Here is a 19,574-nt window from a genome sequence, read left to right on the forward strand (position 1 = left end):
TGATTAAATCAGAATTGCGGCGTACCCACGCACATGGGCTTTGAAACCACTTCACGTCTTTTTATTACTTTAGCCTTTAAATTTACTCAGGCGACGAAGCCAGGTTGCGGCAATAGAGGGGTTATGGGATATCTTTCTGCATCCTTACGAACCCATACTGTTGATAATGTCCTAGTTATGGTATGATTTAACTCTTGGAACATGTGAACACCATTACAGAAATGGGATGGCCAGACATCTTAGACCGCAGCTATTGGAATGTGACCAGAAAGTCATACAGTGCAATAACTGGATTTTTTACCATTTAGCGCACGAGGGATGAACCTCAGTTTGAGCATAATTAGACGTGGACAATAAAGGGCGATTATCTATGAGGATTAGCTCCTAAGGAATTATTTTCTGACCAAGATTTTTGCTACTGTTGTCGATAAAGTACATGAAGATGGAAGCTGAGACGTTTGTCTTTATCAAGGCTCGACAACTTGGAAGTACTCTGTGCTTTTGCTCGCGTCTTGATCAGTTTGTTGGTCCAGGCAAGTTCAAGAAAAATAAGATCTCCTGCAGTTCAAGGAAACAACTACGGTTCATTTCCGTCTGGTTATTTCACAAGGGTTCCAGCAAAAAAATTTCTAACAATTCTACACTTCAAATTGGCACGAACTTTCCGAATGACCTCACGTTTGGGTACTCACACATCTTCACTTTCATCAGCTGTACGTACTCTTCTTCTTCTTTTTTTTTTTTTATAAAGACACGCGAGTCGTGCGTATCGTGTCCATTGTAAATTTTCCAAAGCTCTTATACAACAGAACAATTAGTATAAAAAAAATCGAAGCATCCAGCAGTTATTAACTTAAACGTAAAATCGTTATTAAAGCAACTTCGGACATCAACTAATTCTGTAAATAAAAATTTCGAATTTTTATCAAATTTTCGATTCACTCAGTGATTCGTTTCTTGTGTTACCTTCAGCTTTCCCAGAAGCTGGAAACGTGATCTCCTATTAATACTTAATAAATATCTCAATAGTTTCCAACACTTCTTGGTCTGTAAAACGCAACTACATTCTATACACTCCTTTTAACGGTCTCGTTCGTCCTCGTTCTCGGCATAAAAATTTGCCAGCTGCTCCCTGGCAGCCTGGGTGATGGAACCTCTGCAAGGATTAGGGTCCCAATTGACACCGGGACATCCCATAGTCTCGAAGCATGTCACCAGACGAGTGGATCTCGATGGACAACATTGTATCACCGCCCAAACGCAGGGTGTAGGACTTTGTGCAGGTGGTCGTCGAGTAGACGGGGCTGGGAAGTTGGGCACTTCTATTCCGGGACCATTCGGATTGACTCCCTACGAAGAAACATAAGTAACAAATAAATTGATATACTATTTTTTCAATTTTCACGTCTACTGTTGCTATTCAAAATTTAGACGTTTCGCACGATCGTGGTGAAAATTTGATATTTAGTCGATTTCTACACATTATCCTGCTCCTTTCCTAAAAGTAGAAAATTTTAAACATCCTTCTGCGATAGGTAAATTGAAAAATTGTTTAAACGCAATTGTTTATATTCAATATTCATTTAATAACACTAAATTATTCCAATGACCCAAAATAGTCGAATAGGAAACTATCCTTTTTAGAGCTAACTATGCCATTCAATTTTCCCATCGAGTGTACATAAAACTAATATTTGTGCTACTTCACCTACACAAGCCATTTTTATTCGCGCTTTATTAAATCAGACCATTTGCAAAAGTAATCCATGAAAAGGATAACGTGTATATAATCTTAGCACCCCAAATCGCAACCTCCATTTAATTTCGACTACTTGTTTCCATATCTGTCAAAAGTAGCACACTTTAAGGGCAATGTCCATATACTTTTTCTCTGAAAAAAGTCTTTCTGTTGCATAATCATACTATGTACTTTACCAGCGAAATACTGCATCAATGTAATATAACACCTGCCTCCTAAGCCTCACAATTTATATCCCTCCATCTACTCCACTTACTACAGTCATAACAATCTACAACGCGAATATTACACTAGCAATTATTACGCTACTTGCACGAATACTATATCAGGACGCGCAATTATTCCCTGTTTAACGATCAGAAGTTTCCTTTAGCAATCGATAGCCACTGGTAACGACGATCGTTTCGGAAGCTCCCATACGGTATTGGGACAGAAACGCGGCGCTTTGGATCTGTTTCCCCAAACGGTTCTCTACGTTACCAGCATGTTATACTCGTACAGACGTGACAGGATAATGCGAAACAATTGTCGGAAGTCAAGGATCGAATCGGAGCTCGAGCCTCCCGAGCGTCGAACGATTGCACATTGAAACGTTTGAACAGGAATAGGTGGGGAAAGCTCACCATGAAACCGATATCGGTGTCGAAGTCCGCCCTCGATATCACTTTAGGTACGGAAGACACTGCGGGGCGGACTATTATTCTTGCGCTCACAGGCAACGCGTTCAGCCTGGCCTCTTCCTGTCGTCTCCGTTGCTCTTCCATTGCTCTACTGTTATGCTCGTTCAGCCTTGCCTCCTTCGCTCTGTGGGGAATAAGAGGACGTTATATTATCAGCGTACACCGAAACAGGAAGCTCATTGTGTACGGTGCGAACCGAGCTGTTTGTTTCATTAATGTCGCTCGCTACCGTTAACTCTCGACTGCTCCTCACCAACAAAATTGTCAGCTGGTCTCTTACGCTGAATATTTACACTACTAGCAGCCGCAATCGCCACCACCGCGCTATGGATCTTTGGAGTTGCAATAACTGTCGCAAAACTGATCTTTAGTGCTCTAAGCAGCTGTCGTGGCATCGAAAAGTTAGGCTGGTTTGCAATTTTGGGTGAACCTGAGTGAGCATTGCTTTGTGTCGCGTTGAGCAGTTATGCGGCGAATAACGAGATGATTGTATTTTAGCTTTGTTCTGTAGCTTGAAGCGTGAGATTGGGAATTTGTTTGAGCAGTGTCTGTCTTACTAATTTTCAAGTCAAATGATCGAATATTTTGTCTCCTACAATCTCCTGTTCAATTTTTTTGAATTGATATTAAAGGAAGTTTTGCAAGGAGAGATTCGTGAAACAATTCTATGAAAATATTTGTATAAAGTTATATTAGAATAAATATAAAACAAAATATTGTTTGTTATGGGTCGTACAATATTTGAAGGAATCTTAAATTGACGCTAAATTTATACTATATTAAAAATGTCATGAAAATATCGATTGCTAATGTAAAGAAAAAGTTTGTATAAATATGTCCACGGGTTAATCTAACGTATAAATATAAGCAAAAGATATTCCTGTTCTTTTACGTAAAACTTTAAACAGTTAGAATCTGATGTAAAAAATCATGAAGTTATAAAATAGTGCTCGAAACGTATGCACTCAAGAAAGATCATAATTGTGGAAACGTGTCAGTATAGGTTTCGTTACATTATTAAACTGCAATCAAAATTGTGGAAAGGCAATAATTTTAGCGAGAGGAGCGCTATGTGTATAACTGTGAAAACATTCTGAAAGTCAAGCTTTAAGTTTATGGGGGTGACCGTAGTACTATAAATATTAGCAAGAGGGACAACGTGTGGGTTCCGTCTGGAGTATTTATCGCCTAGGAAAATCTATTGCGTCACAGAATATTCTGTGTAGGACCTGCTTCCTCAGAATGTGATGTTTATGGGAACACTAAATTAATGCGCCTTCTTCTAAAATTTAACACGATTATTACAATAGTTCTAACTAATATAAAATAATTTGTTTTGTATTGCTTCACACATTATATTAAATATTCTTGAATATGTTTCGTTTTTTAAATAAAATGATGCATAATCTGCGTTCTCGAAAATGTTTAAAAAAGCATCGTTCCACAGTTTTTCGAACTTCATGAACGTTTTATATATTGATATTTCCATTGTTTCTTACTTAATTCCAAATTGTCTTAATTTATTTTCACAAATTTCTGCTATTCGTGCATTTCACAAAATGCTGATGTGAATCCTAATCTAAATTCTCTGCATGTAGTTTTGCGTATACTGACATAATAAGAGAATCTTTTGTATGAATTTGTTTGAACAATTGTACTAGAACTTGAAATATAATTCAATAGAAATTTTTTTAGAATGAACATTTCCAAATATTTTTCTTAATAAAACGAGGCCAGAGATGACACGAAAATATGATGCTAGGTCTGCAAAATAATATTAAGGCTAGGCATATTTTGTACTGTAATTAATTTCGTATCGTTCGTAACGTGCTCATATTTTATGTTACTCTTTTCACAAAGGATTAACGTTCTAATAAAGGAAAGCTATTACGTTTCAAATTGACTATATTCTAATATAAATGAAGGCAATATCTCGGTTCACTTTGTCATAATTTAATATTTAATCGGCAAATTCGACCTGACCATCTCTCTTCTGTTCATTTCATTACCTGCCGCTATTCCCCTGCCATCGCCTTTCAGCCTCCAGCCTTCTTCTCTCTTGCTCCAGTCTTTGTTTCTGAAGTTCCATGGCCCTCCTGGACTCGTTCAAATATAAATTGCCTGGAATAAGACTCGTGTCATGTCTCCTTCTGTGCTCCTCGAATCGTCTACGATCCTCGTAGCTCGGTCTGATATTCTCCAATGGTCTCGTCCTTCCAGCCTGACTTCTTCTAGCTTCCTCCTCTAATAGTTCTTTCGCTCTTCTTTCTTCTTCTAACCTCGTCGCTTCTAGCCTCTTTCTTTCCTCCTCGTATCTTCTCGACTGCAGCTTTCTAGCCTCTTCTTCTCGCCTTAGAACTTCTCTCCGTAGCTGTTCCTGCTGCTGTCTTTGTTGTTCGCTGATCCTTTCTTCCTCAATTCTCCTCGCAGCTTCTCTTCTTCTGTTCTCGTCCACATAGTTCCGCGGGTCGATATTCGTCGGGGCTGACGGACCATGGTTTCTTCTTCCGTTTCCTGGTCCCGGATAACTTGACCGATTATACTGTCTCGCTTCGTCTAATCTCCTTATGTACTCCTGCCAATTTCTATCGTTCTCTTTCGGTAAACGCACCGGCTGATTTCGTCGAACATACTCTTGCAACTTGCGTTCCTCCTCTTGCCTCCTTCTATTCGCTTCTTCCCTTTGCCGATCTGCGGGACTATTCACGTTGATCGGCTGATTACTCTGGATGTACTCGTTCACTTCTCGCAGACGTTCTCTTTCTTGCTGCTCTCTTACTCGCTTCTCTGTTTCTGCGTCGTAAGGTCTACTTGCACTCGGCGCAGCTCGCGTGGGATTCAATAAATTGGAAGGTTCGTTCCTACTTTGCTGTTGACGTTTTCTCTCTGCTTCCTCCTGTTGCCTTATCTTCAACATCCACTCTCTTCTTCTCGCCTCCAGCTGTCTTCTACGTCTTTCTTCTTCTTGTCTGAGCCTTCGCTGTTTTTCTTCCGCCTCTTGGAGGAAGGACGTCTGTGGTTTAACCGTCCTTCGACTTGCTTCTAACTCTTGTCTCCTGCGTTCTTCGTTCAGCCATTGATTTCTTCTTGCTATATCTTCTTCCAAACGTCGTCTCTGTTCTTCCTCCTGCTGCCACCTGTTCGGCGCCGATCTTTGTGTCATCTGCTGTAATCGCCGTTGTCTTTCCTCTTCTTGCCTCTGCTTCTGTTCCAGAAATTTTTCGTACTCGTCCTTGATCGCTTCTATGTCGGAATTAGTTCGATTCTGATAGTAACTTCGTCTCTGTGCTTCCTTCTGCCGTCTCTTTGCTTCTTCCTGTCGTCTCCTTTCCTCCTCCTCCTCCTCCCTCCTTCTCTCGTAGTCCTGCCTTCGTCTACTGTTCGCTGTTTGCAGCTCGTCGCTCGACACCACACCTTCATCTTCCGCGAAGCCCCAAATTCCACGTTTGCGGCGTCTTTCATTCTCCGGTTGCACGGCGACGTCGGAATCGTCGAACCATAACATCTTCCGACGCTGATTAGTTCCCGTTGCAGAACTATCGGCAGATTTCGCCTCGCTGCGAAGGCCTTGCTTCCCTTTATCAAAATGCAAAGCCCCGCTGGTTGCCTTTTCTTGTGCCTCCTGATTACCGTGGTCGAATGTCACCGGCAGAACAGTTGACTCGTTGTTCACGCTAGACTTGCCCAAGTCCCCGCGGACAGGTAATTTGTCCGTGCGCCTTTTGTCGTCAAAGAAGTTTGAGTGAAGAATCGCCTCCATATCACCCCTATTCTGCTTCAGCCCTTTCGTAGTGGTCTCTAATTTCTTCAACTTGAACAGTTCATCCATCTCCTCGTAGCCTTCTTCGCCGGAAAGCTCGTAGTCGAGGTCCAAGGATATCGGAGTTACAGCCACCCATGGCTCTGCCTCCTTTGAATTCTTATCTCTGACGAGGGAGGCTATCGACCTCTTCTCTTTGTTTTGATCAGACGCCTCCAATCCCTCGCAACCCACCTGTAATTCAGGCACTCCGCCTATACTGAACGGGTCATGGTTCGAGAGAATCTCTGTGCCAAAGTCGTCGAACGAGTTAGATTGTTTGTGGAACATTTTCGGGCTGTTAACTTTGTATTCCGTCGTCTTGCCTTTCGAGTACAAATGGTTGGTCTTCTTGTACGTCTTGCTTTTGCTCTTCGACATGATTCTCGTGATAGGCGTCGGGCTTAGCGGAGACTTTTCTTGGTGCGGGTCCAATTTGTATATTTCTACGGAGCTTGGTCCTTGATCTTGGAACGTACCGTCGGCTACAGGAGGGTTCTCCAATTCGGATGGTGGAAGCAGCTCACGCGACACTGATTTTTGACCCTTTGTACCTCTGCCGTCGCTTTTCTCCTCTGCGAATCCTTCTCCGACAGAATTACTGAACTGCTTATCTTCGACTAAAGGTGAAAAATCGTCGCCGGCGTTGTTCCCTGACCGACGGAGCATCGAGTCCTTTTCAAGGTACTTGCCTTTGAAGGATTCTTCCTGGGAACCTAGAAAGTTCATGCATGAGTGAATGTAGACGATTCAGGCTGTGGCTTGCCGCATCTGGTTTAACTGTAATAAGCTACAATAAGGTTATGGTTAAATTTCTCTTGGAATTAAATTTTGATTTAACTAGTTTTTACTTATATTGGGCGGTCTCGAAAATTTGCGCCAATTTTTAAGCAAATAAGTAAATTTCATAGTTTGAAGCAGTAATTTCTTTGTTCTCTAAGATGTGTACAGTTTTGTTTTACAACTTTTCGCTGTCTTTTTGGCAATTTGAAAATTTCACTTTGCCAAAAATTTTGTTCCTTTTTCATACTTTCTTTAAGACCGAACGATTTACAAACCATTTACGAACAACTTTTCAGTGATATTTTCACTTTTTGTGCTCCATTTTCTTTCATTTTCAAAACAATATAACTCCTAGAAGAAACTAGCAATTTTAACGAATAGACTTGCAAAAGACACTGGAAAAAGTGATCTTTTAGAACATGTGCGAACTTCGTATATTTTCATCGAGTTTTATTTATTCTAAAATACTCAAGCACTTTCTACGGAAAATCGGTACGAACTTTTCGGACAACCTAATATTCGAAGCCAACTTGTGGGAAGAAAGAAAGATTGTTAAAAAATTACCATTGCGACTGAAACGTAAAGTTCGAAAAGAGAAAAAATTACAAAGGGACTCAACAGTGGTAATTATAAATTTTTCAATCAGAAATGTTCCAAGAAGATTAGCCTCGTGTTTCCCGATTTCTTCAGAGATTTACTCACAGTATGAATACCGTAGCAAACGAAAAATGTTGAAATATCGTAAGCGAGTAGGCAGTTCATAAATTGTACATCGAAGAGTTGAAATATTTTCGTGTGGAATTAAGGTCGATATTAGAAGTATTATAGAATAACAGTTTTACGTTAATGTTTGTAAACTGTACGAAAGAACTGAAAGTTTGTGTTGGTGTGCACGATAAGAAGCTGCCTAACACGTACAACCAGTAGTTCGAATTAAAATTACTCCCCATTGAAAATCTAAATGGTTCACCGTCTCGAGGTTCTAGCTCCATTATATTCCGAGGGTAACTTTAAGATGCTGGTCGATTTCTTAACAAAGAGTTAGCGAAGCAACATGTCATATAGAATAACGGGCGAGTCTTGAATCAAAAAGAGCACTTACGACTTCGGTAGCTGGTTTTGAATAGACGTGCATATTCACATTTTAAACTGCTTCCATTAGAATTCACTTGGGCGTCGGTAGACGTGCATTCGAAATAAATGAACCTTATCGAAACACGCGTTCCGAAACATCGATGAAATATAGTAAAACGATTTTATGAGTAAGAAAAGTTTAAACGCGACATACAATGTGAATATTTTGTTACAGATGCGTTATTATATTGGAAAATATTAATATTCTACAATATTGTAGTTAAATCATTTTTCAATCAAATATGCATTTAATTTTAACTTCATTCTTAGATTTGGTATAAAATTAATCGAAATTAAAATCTGCAAAATATGTAGGTAATTTAAATCGATACTTTTAATTCTTTCTTACGTTGTTGAAAATATGGAAAATTTATCTGAGTAAATTAGTTATGATTTTAATGACAACACATATACTGTGTTGTACTAATTTACTACACATATTAGGACATACAGTTACTTTTAAAAATATTCTGTCACTATATAAGCTCGCTTTTCTGTTAGTGCTGTATTTCAGTTAATTATAAAAGGATTAGGTTGATGCATTTTCGTTATGGAACGTTATTTATCGTACTTTAGAATTAGTCGTACTTTAATCGAAATTACGTTCAATTGTTATATTACACAAATATTCTAACACTTGCAGCAAAAATGAATATTTTGAATATTTGTAGTATAATGTTGCTATGATGCGCCGTGTTGAATGGTTACTTTGTTAGTATGTGAATATTTCTGCGAGGTTGTTATTTGTCTATTGGCCATTTACGTAGAGATTTCTATAAATAACGATGACAAATGTTAAATATAATTTTGTAAGTTAATTCGGTCGTATCATTGTGAAATTTCATACTTGCTATATTTATTTATCAAAAACAGAGCCGAATTTAACACTTAACTTTGTACGAATAATTCCTTTTTCTCAGAATTTTGATTTTTTCCATGATTCTTCGATAATTTTCATTTTTTTCGTGCACCTTTAATTAGTGAAATTAAAAATAAAAATTAGAAGTTTTATAAAGAAGATCCTTAACCTTCAAGGGGTTGGACCACCTGAGGTGAGAAAAACTCGAATTTCTTTTTTGATTAAATTGATAGTTCATGCTTTTCAAAATATAATCCAAACAGTTTCAACGAAAAATTTTGATGAATAGTAATCGAAACTTGAAACGCGATTTTCTCGGAGTGACATTTTTAAAGTCGGTGTTGTATAACAGCTGCAATTTTTATCCGATTTACTTGAAATATTCTCAAAATACTCTTCATATTTCCAAAGAAAAATCACAAGATTTTTGCAATATATTGAAAACTTCTTCTGCTATACATTTTTATACTAAAATTTTAGGGAAAAGCTATTCTTCTTTCGTGTGTTCACCATACGGACAGGTAAATGATGAAAATTTTTGATATTTTCTTCTAAGTTAAACCGTGTGGCTGTAACGCCGCCATTTTGTAAAGAAATTAAATGAAAAAAATACTTTTACATTCCTTATAGGCAATATAATAAACCCCTTAGAAAAAGCGTTCGATTGAGTCAATTTATTCCTGAAAAAAAAAGAAAACAAAAAAAATGCCAAAGTTAGGTATCGTTTTCAGGTCTCAGGCATGGTCTAACCCCTCAATAAATTTCACGATAAAGTTACAATTTTCTTTTCAAATTAAACAAAATTCAATACTACCCCAACGAAAAAAAATTCTACTCCCTTCAAATTCAAGTTCAACAGGCCCCGCGACTTCTAACTGCCGCATTAACATTGCAAATTGTATCCGTCACGAGAAGAGCGGCATAATCCCACGACGAGAACTTAGCTCAATATTCGTCCTTACGATCGACGGAGTAGTCCAGGTAACCGCATTTCTGATTAACATACATCACGCTTATCCCTACCGTTCCGTAACAGAACTTCATTACTCGTTCCTCGTGTCTGATTCTCGGGGGTCGTTATATCAGAAAACGAGCATGTTATCCAGAACGATATATTCCCCTGGCATCGAGGTCGCCGTTCTGTTTCTGCCAGTTAGAGGGAGTCAGAGCGACAGAATTAAATTGCTGATGTAACGAATGCCAGACGTACCGGTGGCGCTCGTCGTGATCGACCTTCGCGGGACGATCGAAAGGTCGAACGGCTGATTCTCGGCAGGATTCTGATCCTTCCAGTCCAGTTGGCCCTCAACTCTTCGATAAACTCCATGCTGCCGGTGGTGTGTGGCTAAAGGGGTGTATTGATCGAGGGTAAGGCGGGAGGGATGGAGGCTGGCTGTCCCCACCACGTTCGCGTACAACGCTAGCCAGATCGTGGCCAGAACCACTGTCACCCCTGGCTGCATCCTCCTGCAATCAAACGGATATGTTCTTCGTTACGGGTTTTTTTTTTCGTTCAACCAACGATAGAACGGTTGGTGTGTCTCTCCCCCCTCATTCGCACACCAACACAGTCGCACGCAGAGTGTGTTCTGCTTAGGATACGTGAATCGTTCGATTCACAGGTCGCATGTCGTTCTAACACTGTGAATCGAGTTGGAAACGAGGACGCCCTCGTATTTTTACTACGTTTACCGCCTCCGCAAGAGAGGACGGTTTAAACGTTTCTGAAGACCGTGTTACGTTGAGGAGCAACGGGTTCTCTTTCGCTTCGAGGATTCCAGAGCGACGCGAACGAGACGTGTGAGCACTTTCCATCCGATGGAAATTCTTATTAGGTATTCGTGTCGCGCCAAAGGATCGGCTCGGCTGTTCTTGAAGCACCTCGGTGCTAGAGCGGTTTAATGTCTGCGATATTATGCGATGGTGTCACTGAATTTTTATCAGACGTAAGAGGATATATACATATATATATTTTTCTTCTTTTAAAGTTTCTTCTATCTTTAGGTTTTTTTTTTCGCAGAGTTAAATTAAGGGATGATAAGTTAAGTGATAAAATGAGCGTATTGATTTTGTGTATGGAAAAATACAGTTTTTTTATAAAGCAAAGGATCGATCGTTACGTTTGCGCGTTTTGTAATTTTAACTGCTCTTCTTCGCAGTATTCGATAGCAGTAGTAATTAGCAGTTAATTGGCGATCCAATACTCGTCGTGATTAGTTGGCAAATGGGTGTAGAAATTTCCACGTGACACTTTTGGGTGAATATTCATTAGATGCTAACCGATTGTTTTCTTTTTAAGATGGAAATTGTACGTGATTTTGCTTGAATGATTATGCACTCAATTAAAAATGTCTGCGGACACTTTATGAAAATTTATTTTGCGCTGTATAATGTTAAGAGAGAAGAAAGTAGTAAATTTATTTAAAATCATAACATTTACTATTAGTACAAAGAAAAATAATTTGTATTCGTTTGTTAATAATTAAACAAATGAATATAATTCATTTCTCTTTGTACTAATAGTAAATGTTACGTTTTTAAATAAAATACTTTCTGTCTTAAAATTGTACAACGCTAAACGTAAATTTTAACGGGGAAACTTTTTTGACTGATGTGTGTAAATAATACGAAATAAACCGAAGACTAAAATCTTGAAAGATTAACAAAAGTATAAGAAATGAAAATTGCGAAATTATACTTGCAGTGAAGTTTTATGTACGGAGTATCTTTTGTTTATATTTAAATAAATTTACATTTTACTAGTATTAATATACATAAAATACAAAATAAATTTGATGCTCCTGTTTTATGTATCCTTTCACTTTCTTTTCTTCTACTTATTATACATACAAAATACTATTATACTTCGATTTATGAACGTATTCAAATTCTTCGAAATAATGAATATGTTATTTTTGTTTCTAAATGTGAATCACATATTTCGCTGTTTCATTGAATTCTATTACTTGCAGAATCTTGCATTGAATTTACCGTCACATGAGATTATAGCAAACAGTTTACGGTGTTTATTGAAACAACGTAAATAAACTTTGATGGAAATATTTGGAAGATTTCGTGAACAGAATTATTCAATTTCCAAACAATAGGAAGTATCGTGGAAGAAACATTCAAAAATAAGTCGTTCCCAGAATCTGGAAACACTTCAATCATTTCCTTCAAGGAAAGAAATTAACAACCGTGCTGCGACTACTTACTAGTAAACTGCAATATTCGCGTTTACTATAGTCGTTTCCTTACACTCTTAACTTAACCCACAGCAAATAAAATTTGAAAATTATAAAATTATTACTGATCACTTATAGCAGTCAAACAAATTCTCAAATAATTAAACAAAAATAACACAGACCCCTTCTGTTTTTTTATTCTTCATTAACACGTTCAGTGCCGCGTGTATCACCAATGGTACGCGACAATTTTTGGAAGTGTAACCCTCGTTAAACGAATAAGGATACTCTTCGATTCAGCGCTTCAGCAAAATAAACACGAAGATAAAAGTAAACAAGTATTCAACGTTATAAATATTTTAACCGCGGCACGAAACGTGCATAATGTGTAGCAATTCCAAAAATCGATCACTCACAAATGTTGAAAGCGGTTCTTCCTCGCGGAACGGAGAGAAAATTCTACTCGTCACGAAAGTGTCACATGAAACTTGTCACCTCTTCCGGTGCCAGGAAATTCACCTCGCGAGTCAACTATCACTTGTTCCGGTGACGTCACGAATTCCAGGCCAAAAAGCTCGTCAAACGTTGCGAGGCTCTGATCGCGCGTAAACCAGACACCATGACCTTCCGGTTCGCGGTTTCGATCGGTTTCGCAGAGGGTAACGAGATCACATCCGTCGCTGCACACAAATGCCGGCTATCGATTTCGCGACACTCGATTGCCCTCTCGAAGAAACGCCTGTACTACACAGCGCCTCCTCTTCTCTGCTTCTGCGGAAGGTCCTCCTCTCTCGTGGCTTCTGTTCCTGGCCGGTTCGTTGAAATTCTCTGCTTTGTAGCTCGAGAGCTCGCCTCTCTCCTGCTGCCTGGTGGAAAAAGAAGCAACAATCGCTCCTCGACGCGTTCGAGGTGAAGGCACAGACGAGATCAAGTGATCTTGACACACTGTCGCTGCCAAGTCGAAGTGGCTAAACTTAACACTGGCTCGACTATCTGTTGGCTAGCCGTGATTCGAAACTCCGCGTAAGCAAACCCTCTCGATTCACTTCCGGAACGGTGATGTCACATTGCGGAGATGGCCCAGGGGTCACTGACAATTTCAAGCAATTGCAAACGTGACCCGTGATAAACGCCATCGCCAATAATGCCTTTACGGTCGATAATACAACGAATACAAGTAACCAAATGACATTGTCGATTCATCGTTCAATTGACCTGTTTATCGTCGAACAATATTCCGATGATGCAAACGTATCTACGGAGGAAAGAAGAATCATTTAAACGTCGGTGATTGTAAATGCGGCTTGTTAGTTGGAAGAGCAGCACGTGTGCTCGAAGGATCTTAGTACGTATGTAGATGTTGGGTCACGGTGAATTTTGCTCGTTCAAGGTTATCGAAGGGGAAATCCTATAATTTGTTTGCTGTATCTCAGCTGCGATAGTTGCGTGTATGTATTCGTATATAGGGATTATATGCTTAGGAGAAGGATGAGGTAAGAACGAGGAACTAAATATAAGAATAAAGAAAACAAACAGATAGAACGGAGAAAAAGAATGATAAGTACCATGCACGCCTGAATAACTAAAAATATACATGTGTAAAGATTAAGATGCGCGAATTAAAAAAGTCGGAATTCTGTTCGTGGTTAAACGTGAAAGAAGTGTCCGTGAAAGATCAAGCTACTTTTATTCTTTTCGTAAGAACATATTTCGGATCTTGTAGTGTAAATATAAATGATATGGGTATACGTGAATAATCGGGCACCCTTTAGAACAGTATAACTTTTTAAAATTGGACCAAACGACTTGAGTATTTTTGAGAAGTTAGAAGGATTAGTTTACTAGATGACGTATACAAACAGTTTTGAAAAAATTGCAAAGGTCAAAGGTCACTTTTTACACTTTCTTTCTCTGAGCTTGTAATGAAAATTTAAAACGTATGTTTTGTAGATTTATGTCAGTTGTATACATACTGAAAATTTCATCGAAATCTAAATTTTAAAATATCAGAAAATATGAAATTTTGGAGTATAGAAAATTACGTATTATAAGTTACAGTTCGTGTTAGCATTCTTTTCTCGACTTTCTACGATCTCTGTTCCAGTCACCGTCACTTTTAGCTCGTACGTAATTTTATACAAGCAGACGAAACTTTTCATCATAAATCTTACAGCCGAGTCACGAACGAACGATGTTTTGATAGGCGAGCTTGAAAAGCTAGGGATTTAGAGCGGAAAGAATTTTGTACCAGCAAAGTGATCTTGGATGCGGGATAGATTGATTAGAAACAAAGTCTCCTGAGCATGGAAGATCATTTTCCTCTCTGTTATTATTCACAGCTGTATAAGGCGCAGTTGAAATGGAACTTCTACGGAAAATTCGACGAGGGGTTGAAATTGCTCGGAAGATTAATGTCTCTTCAAAATATAGACTAAGTTAATATTAATCAAATTGACCATGTGTACGCTTAAGCAAAGGGAAGACTGAGAAGTATTGGATAATTTGGTAGATCAAATAATTATTCTGGCGCGAACTTACAGTACACATAACTGCGAGCAAATTTGTAAATGATTGATTTGGCTGTTTAGTTTTACGAATTAATTGTATATTACTCAATAATTTTTCCTCTTAGCGGAATAATTATTTTTGAATACCTACTAATTCTTTAAAATGGTATTTTCAAGGTAAAACAGATTTTTAAAAAACAGTTATCTTCAAATAAATGCAAATTATTCGAATAAATTTTAATGCAAATATATGAATAATTGAAAATAACAGAAATGTAACGAAGTTTAATAATCTTATTTTATGCTTGAATTTTTTTTCCGTGTTACATGAATTGCGTTTAGAAATTGATAATTTGTGGCATGCAATATTGAATATTAGTAATGGAATATTGCAATCATGGAATAATTAATACGTTGTCAAATTTAGAGTTATGTTTAGACCATTATTTTGTGTAACATTTATTGAATGCGTCGAACTATAGTTAATATCCCAAAATGTGGTAGAGAGGTATAATAATTATTGATTATTTACATCACTTCATTTTATAATTTATTTCTAATATATTCGAAATCAGGTGTGAGAATATTCGAAAATTAAAGCTCGCAAACTAAAGAGATAAAGAAATATTTTTATTTCATTTCGCTGTTATTGGATTAAAAAATTTGCATTTCCTATCTGTGTATAGCCATTTTAACCTATCTTTCAATTTAAATCCTCGAATTTTAAACAAGTATCAGTTAGCAATATTGAAATTAAAATATACAACGGTAAGTTTACCTGCACAAACAGCCTAATGCTTTTTTATAGTGACTAAAGGGATGAAATTATAAACACCAAATTATGAAATCCCGAAACCATTTAATTTTTGTCCAAATCATTTTTCCGAAATAATAATTTCGAATATTCCTATAGATTCTTACATAAAAAAGTTTAAGCTAATTTATTAAAGCATATTGACATCCTCTATAAATTAAAGAGTTACAAATTTAAAATTGATTTCAAATTAAAAATTTAACAGATTTCGGAAGAAATTTTATGCGATAGTATGTTGATAAATCTTTAAATTTAACATTCTTTATTATATACAGGGTGTCCTAAGCTTAAACTTTGTCAGGATATTGTATGGGTCTAAATAAGAAAAACGTATTATATAAATATAGGTTGTTTAACGCATTATTAAAAAATTATAAAGAAAATACGAAATTCGAAGAGAACAGTTAAGCGATATTTAATTTTTGTTTAATACACTTATTACTACTGATACTAATATTAAGACTAAATTCGTAAACGCAACTACTAATGGTTCTGCTAGAAATTAATATTGACAGCTTCAACGACTTCAGCTAGTAAATACCGCTTGCGTAAATAAACTAATGCAAATATGGTTGATCTATTCCACTATTGTATCGCAGTAATCGCGTCTGTTAGTCCTCCCTTCGAATTCCGTATTTTTGTTTATAACTTTTCAATAAAACGTTAAAGGACCTATGTTTATATACGGATACGTTCTCACAGTCTGTTTTATTAGGATCACTCTTTCAGTTGTTCACTTGGCAACGATTAATCACTGTCGCCTAAATTTTTGTCGCTTGGAAAGAAAATTTCGACAGTATAATCCCCGTGTTTTGTTGCTTTTTGCAGTCTAGGATTATGTTACCGAAACGTGCAACGGGAATTGAAGTACCGAAATTTCTATATAGATGGTCGATATCTCATTGACATTAACCATCGAAGGAGAATAAAGTAAAACGTGAAGGAAACGATTAAAAAATTGTAATTTGTCAAGAATAGATATTTATTAATAAATTCGGGAACGAATAGAGTTTTGCAATATTATCTGAATATGATACTACGATTTCTCATAAATTTGCTGTGAAATTATAAAGCCTCGTTCTAACTTTTTAAATTAACTTTTAAAATTTATGTATTTGTCCATTTTTTTTTTATAGTTCTTCAATAACTTGGAAAGTAGATTTTTTCAATATTGAGAGAATTTCAATATTTATTTTAATTGAATAAGTGTCATTCTCGACACTTGAAAAAGGGTTAATAATTTTTACATTGAGTGCTCTGTTTAACAGAAATAGAAAATTTTTAAATTAGCAAAATATAACACATCACTTGTAATGACTAATTAACAATTCTTGAACATAATGTTGCATTTGATGAACTAAAAATTATTAATATCAAAATATACTTGTTAAAATTTCAAAAGCAGTTAAATTTAAAGCCACGTGAAACAAAACCATTTCCCAGAAATATTTTATACTTCAATTAACTTTTCGTTCATACAAATTCACGTATTGTTTAAAATTCACACTTTGCCTTGTAAGGGGAAGAATAACAATTTAAATCTCAAAAGTGAAGGATACGTAGAATTATGACATACAGAGTCAGCCACGTACAACAGGACACTCAATTATCTTCTCTAACTATGGTGGTACGAGAAAATTTTTACACATAATTCATATGGTTTTAAAGTGTGAATAAGATGGAAAAAGAATTTCTTTCATGGAAGAAATGGCAAAAAATGAAAGGAAGTTTGATTTAAAATTTTAGAAACTAATGTCATTTTAATGTCACATTATTATACATGTTTAAATGCACATCGATGTCTGCTACAACATACAGTAGCAAAAAATATATACATTCATGTAAAAAAAAAAAGTGGCGTTTATAAACAAATATCTCTTCCATCTTATTGAACCTTTCAAAACCATTTGAATTACTATCACCATAGTTAGAGAAGAGAATTAGGTGGCCCACCCTGTACAGTAAATAAAGAATAAACACTTCGATACTGGTTAATTTTCACAGACAAAAAGACCTCGGAAATTTGAAACATCAATGCAAACGAATAAATCAAAAAGCGTACAAAAGCCACGTTTTTACAACGGAGCTAATTAACAGGCGGGTGGTCACCGTGAAACTTCAAAAGGTGGGAAATCTTTGTCAGGCTAATTAGTTTTCTCGACATGTCGCGAGATACGATCGAATAATCCAGTTCGTGGTTAGAACAGTCGAAAAAGCGGAAAAAGAGAAAGAATAGCGGACAGCGCGTAGCTGCGAACACGAATTTAAATCGTACAAATTGTCGGAGACGAGGGAATTAAAGTTACTTTCAAATGCAGACGCTTACAGCTGTTTCTCTCCTCTTCTCTCACCGTCCGTTATCCGCCTAACTTCTCGGAACCTTTTTCTCTCCGTTTCCTTTCTATTCCGCTCTCGCATGCTTCGGAGCAACGAAGCGGGATGTTACGGTCGGGAATACACTATCCTTCTTCGAACCAGGATTCTCGAAGAAGAAAATTGGTCCGATCGTGTCTTTTCACGCTGCCGGATCGTTTGTGCGTGTGACGTAGTATAAATCGACGCTAAAATCGTGATTGATTTCAATATTGACTTAACGAAATCACCTGTCCGGAAGGGTTGATGGACGGAGAACAGAGTATGTCAGAGAGATACGTGCCAGTCAAATGATGGAAATCTGCGATACGGTTGTTTTATATTTATCAAGCACGGCGTGTTCATCAAATTATGTAAATGTGTTCAAATTCGAAATACGCGGATGTATTTCCTGGTTGTTGACTGGAAATAATTGATTTTTCAAGGATTTTCTGGATTTAATTTTATTTCTTTTTTTTATGAGTTTCAGATGGTATACATAATTCTGGAATTCAAGTGTGGGGAATAAAATTTAATTAACCCTTTAACCTATAACAACGTGTCAGAGATTCTGGTGAAGATGTGAGAAAAATAGTTACATCAGTAAGAAAAATTCATCGTAATCCTAACTTTTGTTCGTATTCCTAAGACTGGGAATTACAAAATATAATTAATTTGTAACAGATTAACTTTTATCACCCGGTACAGTACTAAAATAGCAAATGGCTGACGCTTAGATGCACGGTAAGAAAAGAAATCATAGGTTAAGGGGTTAATTTAGGTATCTTAAAACTTACGAACGGCGGTGTACGTATATTATTTTATATTTTATAATTTCTCTATTCACTTCTGGAAATTCCTCTCATTACCTCGCCTAATATTCACATTTACACCGTAAATATTTCTCATAGGTAATTATTCTCGTAACACCGAGCCAGTATTTTACGCTTCCTCGACTAGATTCGCGCGAGGAATCTGAAATTCGCTGATTGTATTTTCCTAGAATATATTTTCGAATTAGATTGTGACTTGAGAGAAGCGCGTATATAAAGCTTATAGTCAACGAGCAATGGAAAAATGGCACCCACGGGTCGAGTAATAAAAAAGACTGTATCGTTCTATGGAAACTATATCGTTCTGTCATGCAGCCCTTATCGATCGTATCCGTTTCCGCCTGACTTTTCGGAGATAACGTATTGAAATATTGGAGCGTCGTTTCGCACGAATCCCGGTTGCCAGGATGTACAAGGTGGCACCATCAGGAAGCGTGATATCTTTTTGTTTTATTTTATTGTGACCACTCGACGTTCTTGTTACTGTTTATGACAAATAGCACGGACGACGAGGGTCGTTCTAACACAGAAGTATTATATTTTTTCAACGCGATGGAATTTCGGTGTTACGTCGATTGTTTGGAACAACGAGAAAATATTATATAAAGGAGAGAAAGGATATGTATATGTATGTACAGGGTGGTTCATATAACAAAATCTGTCTGTCGATTTCAGTAAAAATATGAAACGTTATACAGGGTTGGCCACATAAAAAAAAGCCAGTTAATTATATTCTGTAGGTATATTGGTGCGAGAAAATTTTTATACGTAATTTAGATGGTTTCAAAAGATGAACAAAATGAAAGAAAAAGTTTAATTAACAATTGAAATGGACAAATTTTGGTAAATTTTATGAATTTTTATCGCTT

The 19,574-nt window shown here is 36.9% G+C and overlaps 1 protein-coding gene across 3 annotated transcripts in view; it reads right to left on the bottom strand.

The window, feature by feature from the left end:
- Positions 1 to 1,050: 1,050 nt before the first annotated feature.
- The window catches only part of LOC108574467 (trichohyalin-like), an 80,045-nt gene continuing 61,521 nt past the window's right edge, over positions 1,051 to 19,574 (bottom strand). Inside the window, exons 1-5 of one of the 3 annotated variants that reach the window (XM_017937070.1) lie at positions 12,719 to 13,148; positions 10,225 to 10,481; positions 4,449 to 6,954; positions 2,383 to 2,563; positions 1,051 to 1,350 (exon numbers count right to left, since the gene is read on the bottom strand). In XM_017937070.1, coding sequence (XP_017792559.1) covers positions 1,081 to 1,350; positions 2,383 to 2,563; positions 4,449 to 6,954; positions 10,225 to 10,477 — 3,210 coding nt within the window. In that variant the 5' untranslated portion in view covers positions 10,478 to 10,481; positions 12,719 to 13,148 and the 3' untranslated portion in view covers positions 1,051 to 1,080. Of the gene's footprint in view, positions 1,351 to 2,382; positions 2,564 to 4,448; positions 6,955 to 10,224; positions 10,482 to 12,615; positions 13,149 to 19,574 lie in introns of those variants that run through there. The other 2 variants (XM_017937068.1, XM_017937069.1) reach the window with 2 other exon arrangements.

This window comes from Habropoda laboriosa, unplaced genomic scaffold (genome assembly GCF_001263275.1).
Source record: "Habropoda laboriosa isolate 0110345459 unplaced genomic scaffold, ASM126327v1 scaffold172, whole genome shotgun sequence".
NCBI lineage: Eukaryota > Metazoa > Arthropoda > Insecta > Hymenoptera > Apidae > Habropoda > Habropoda laboriosa.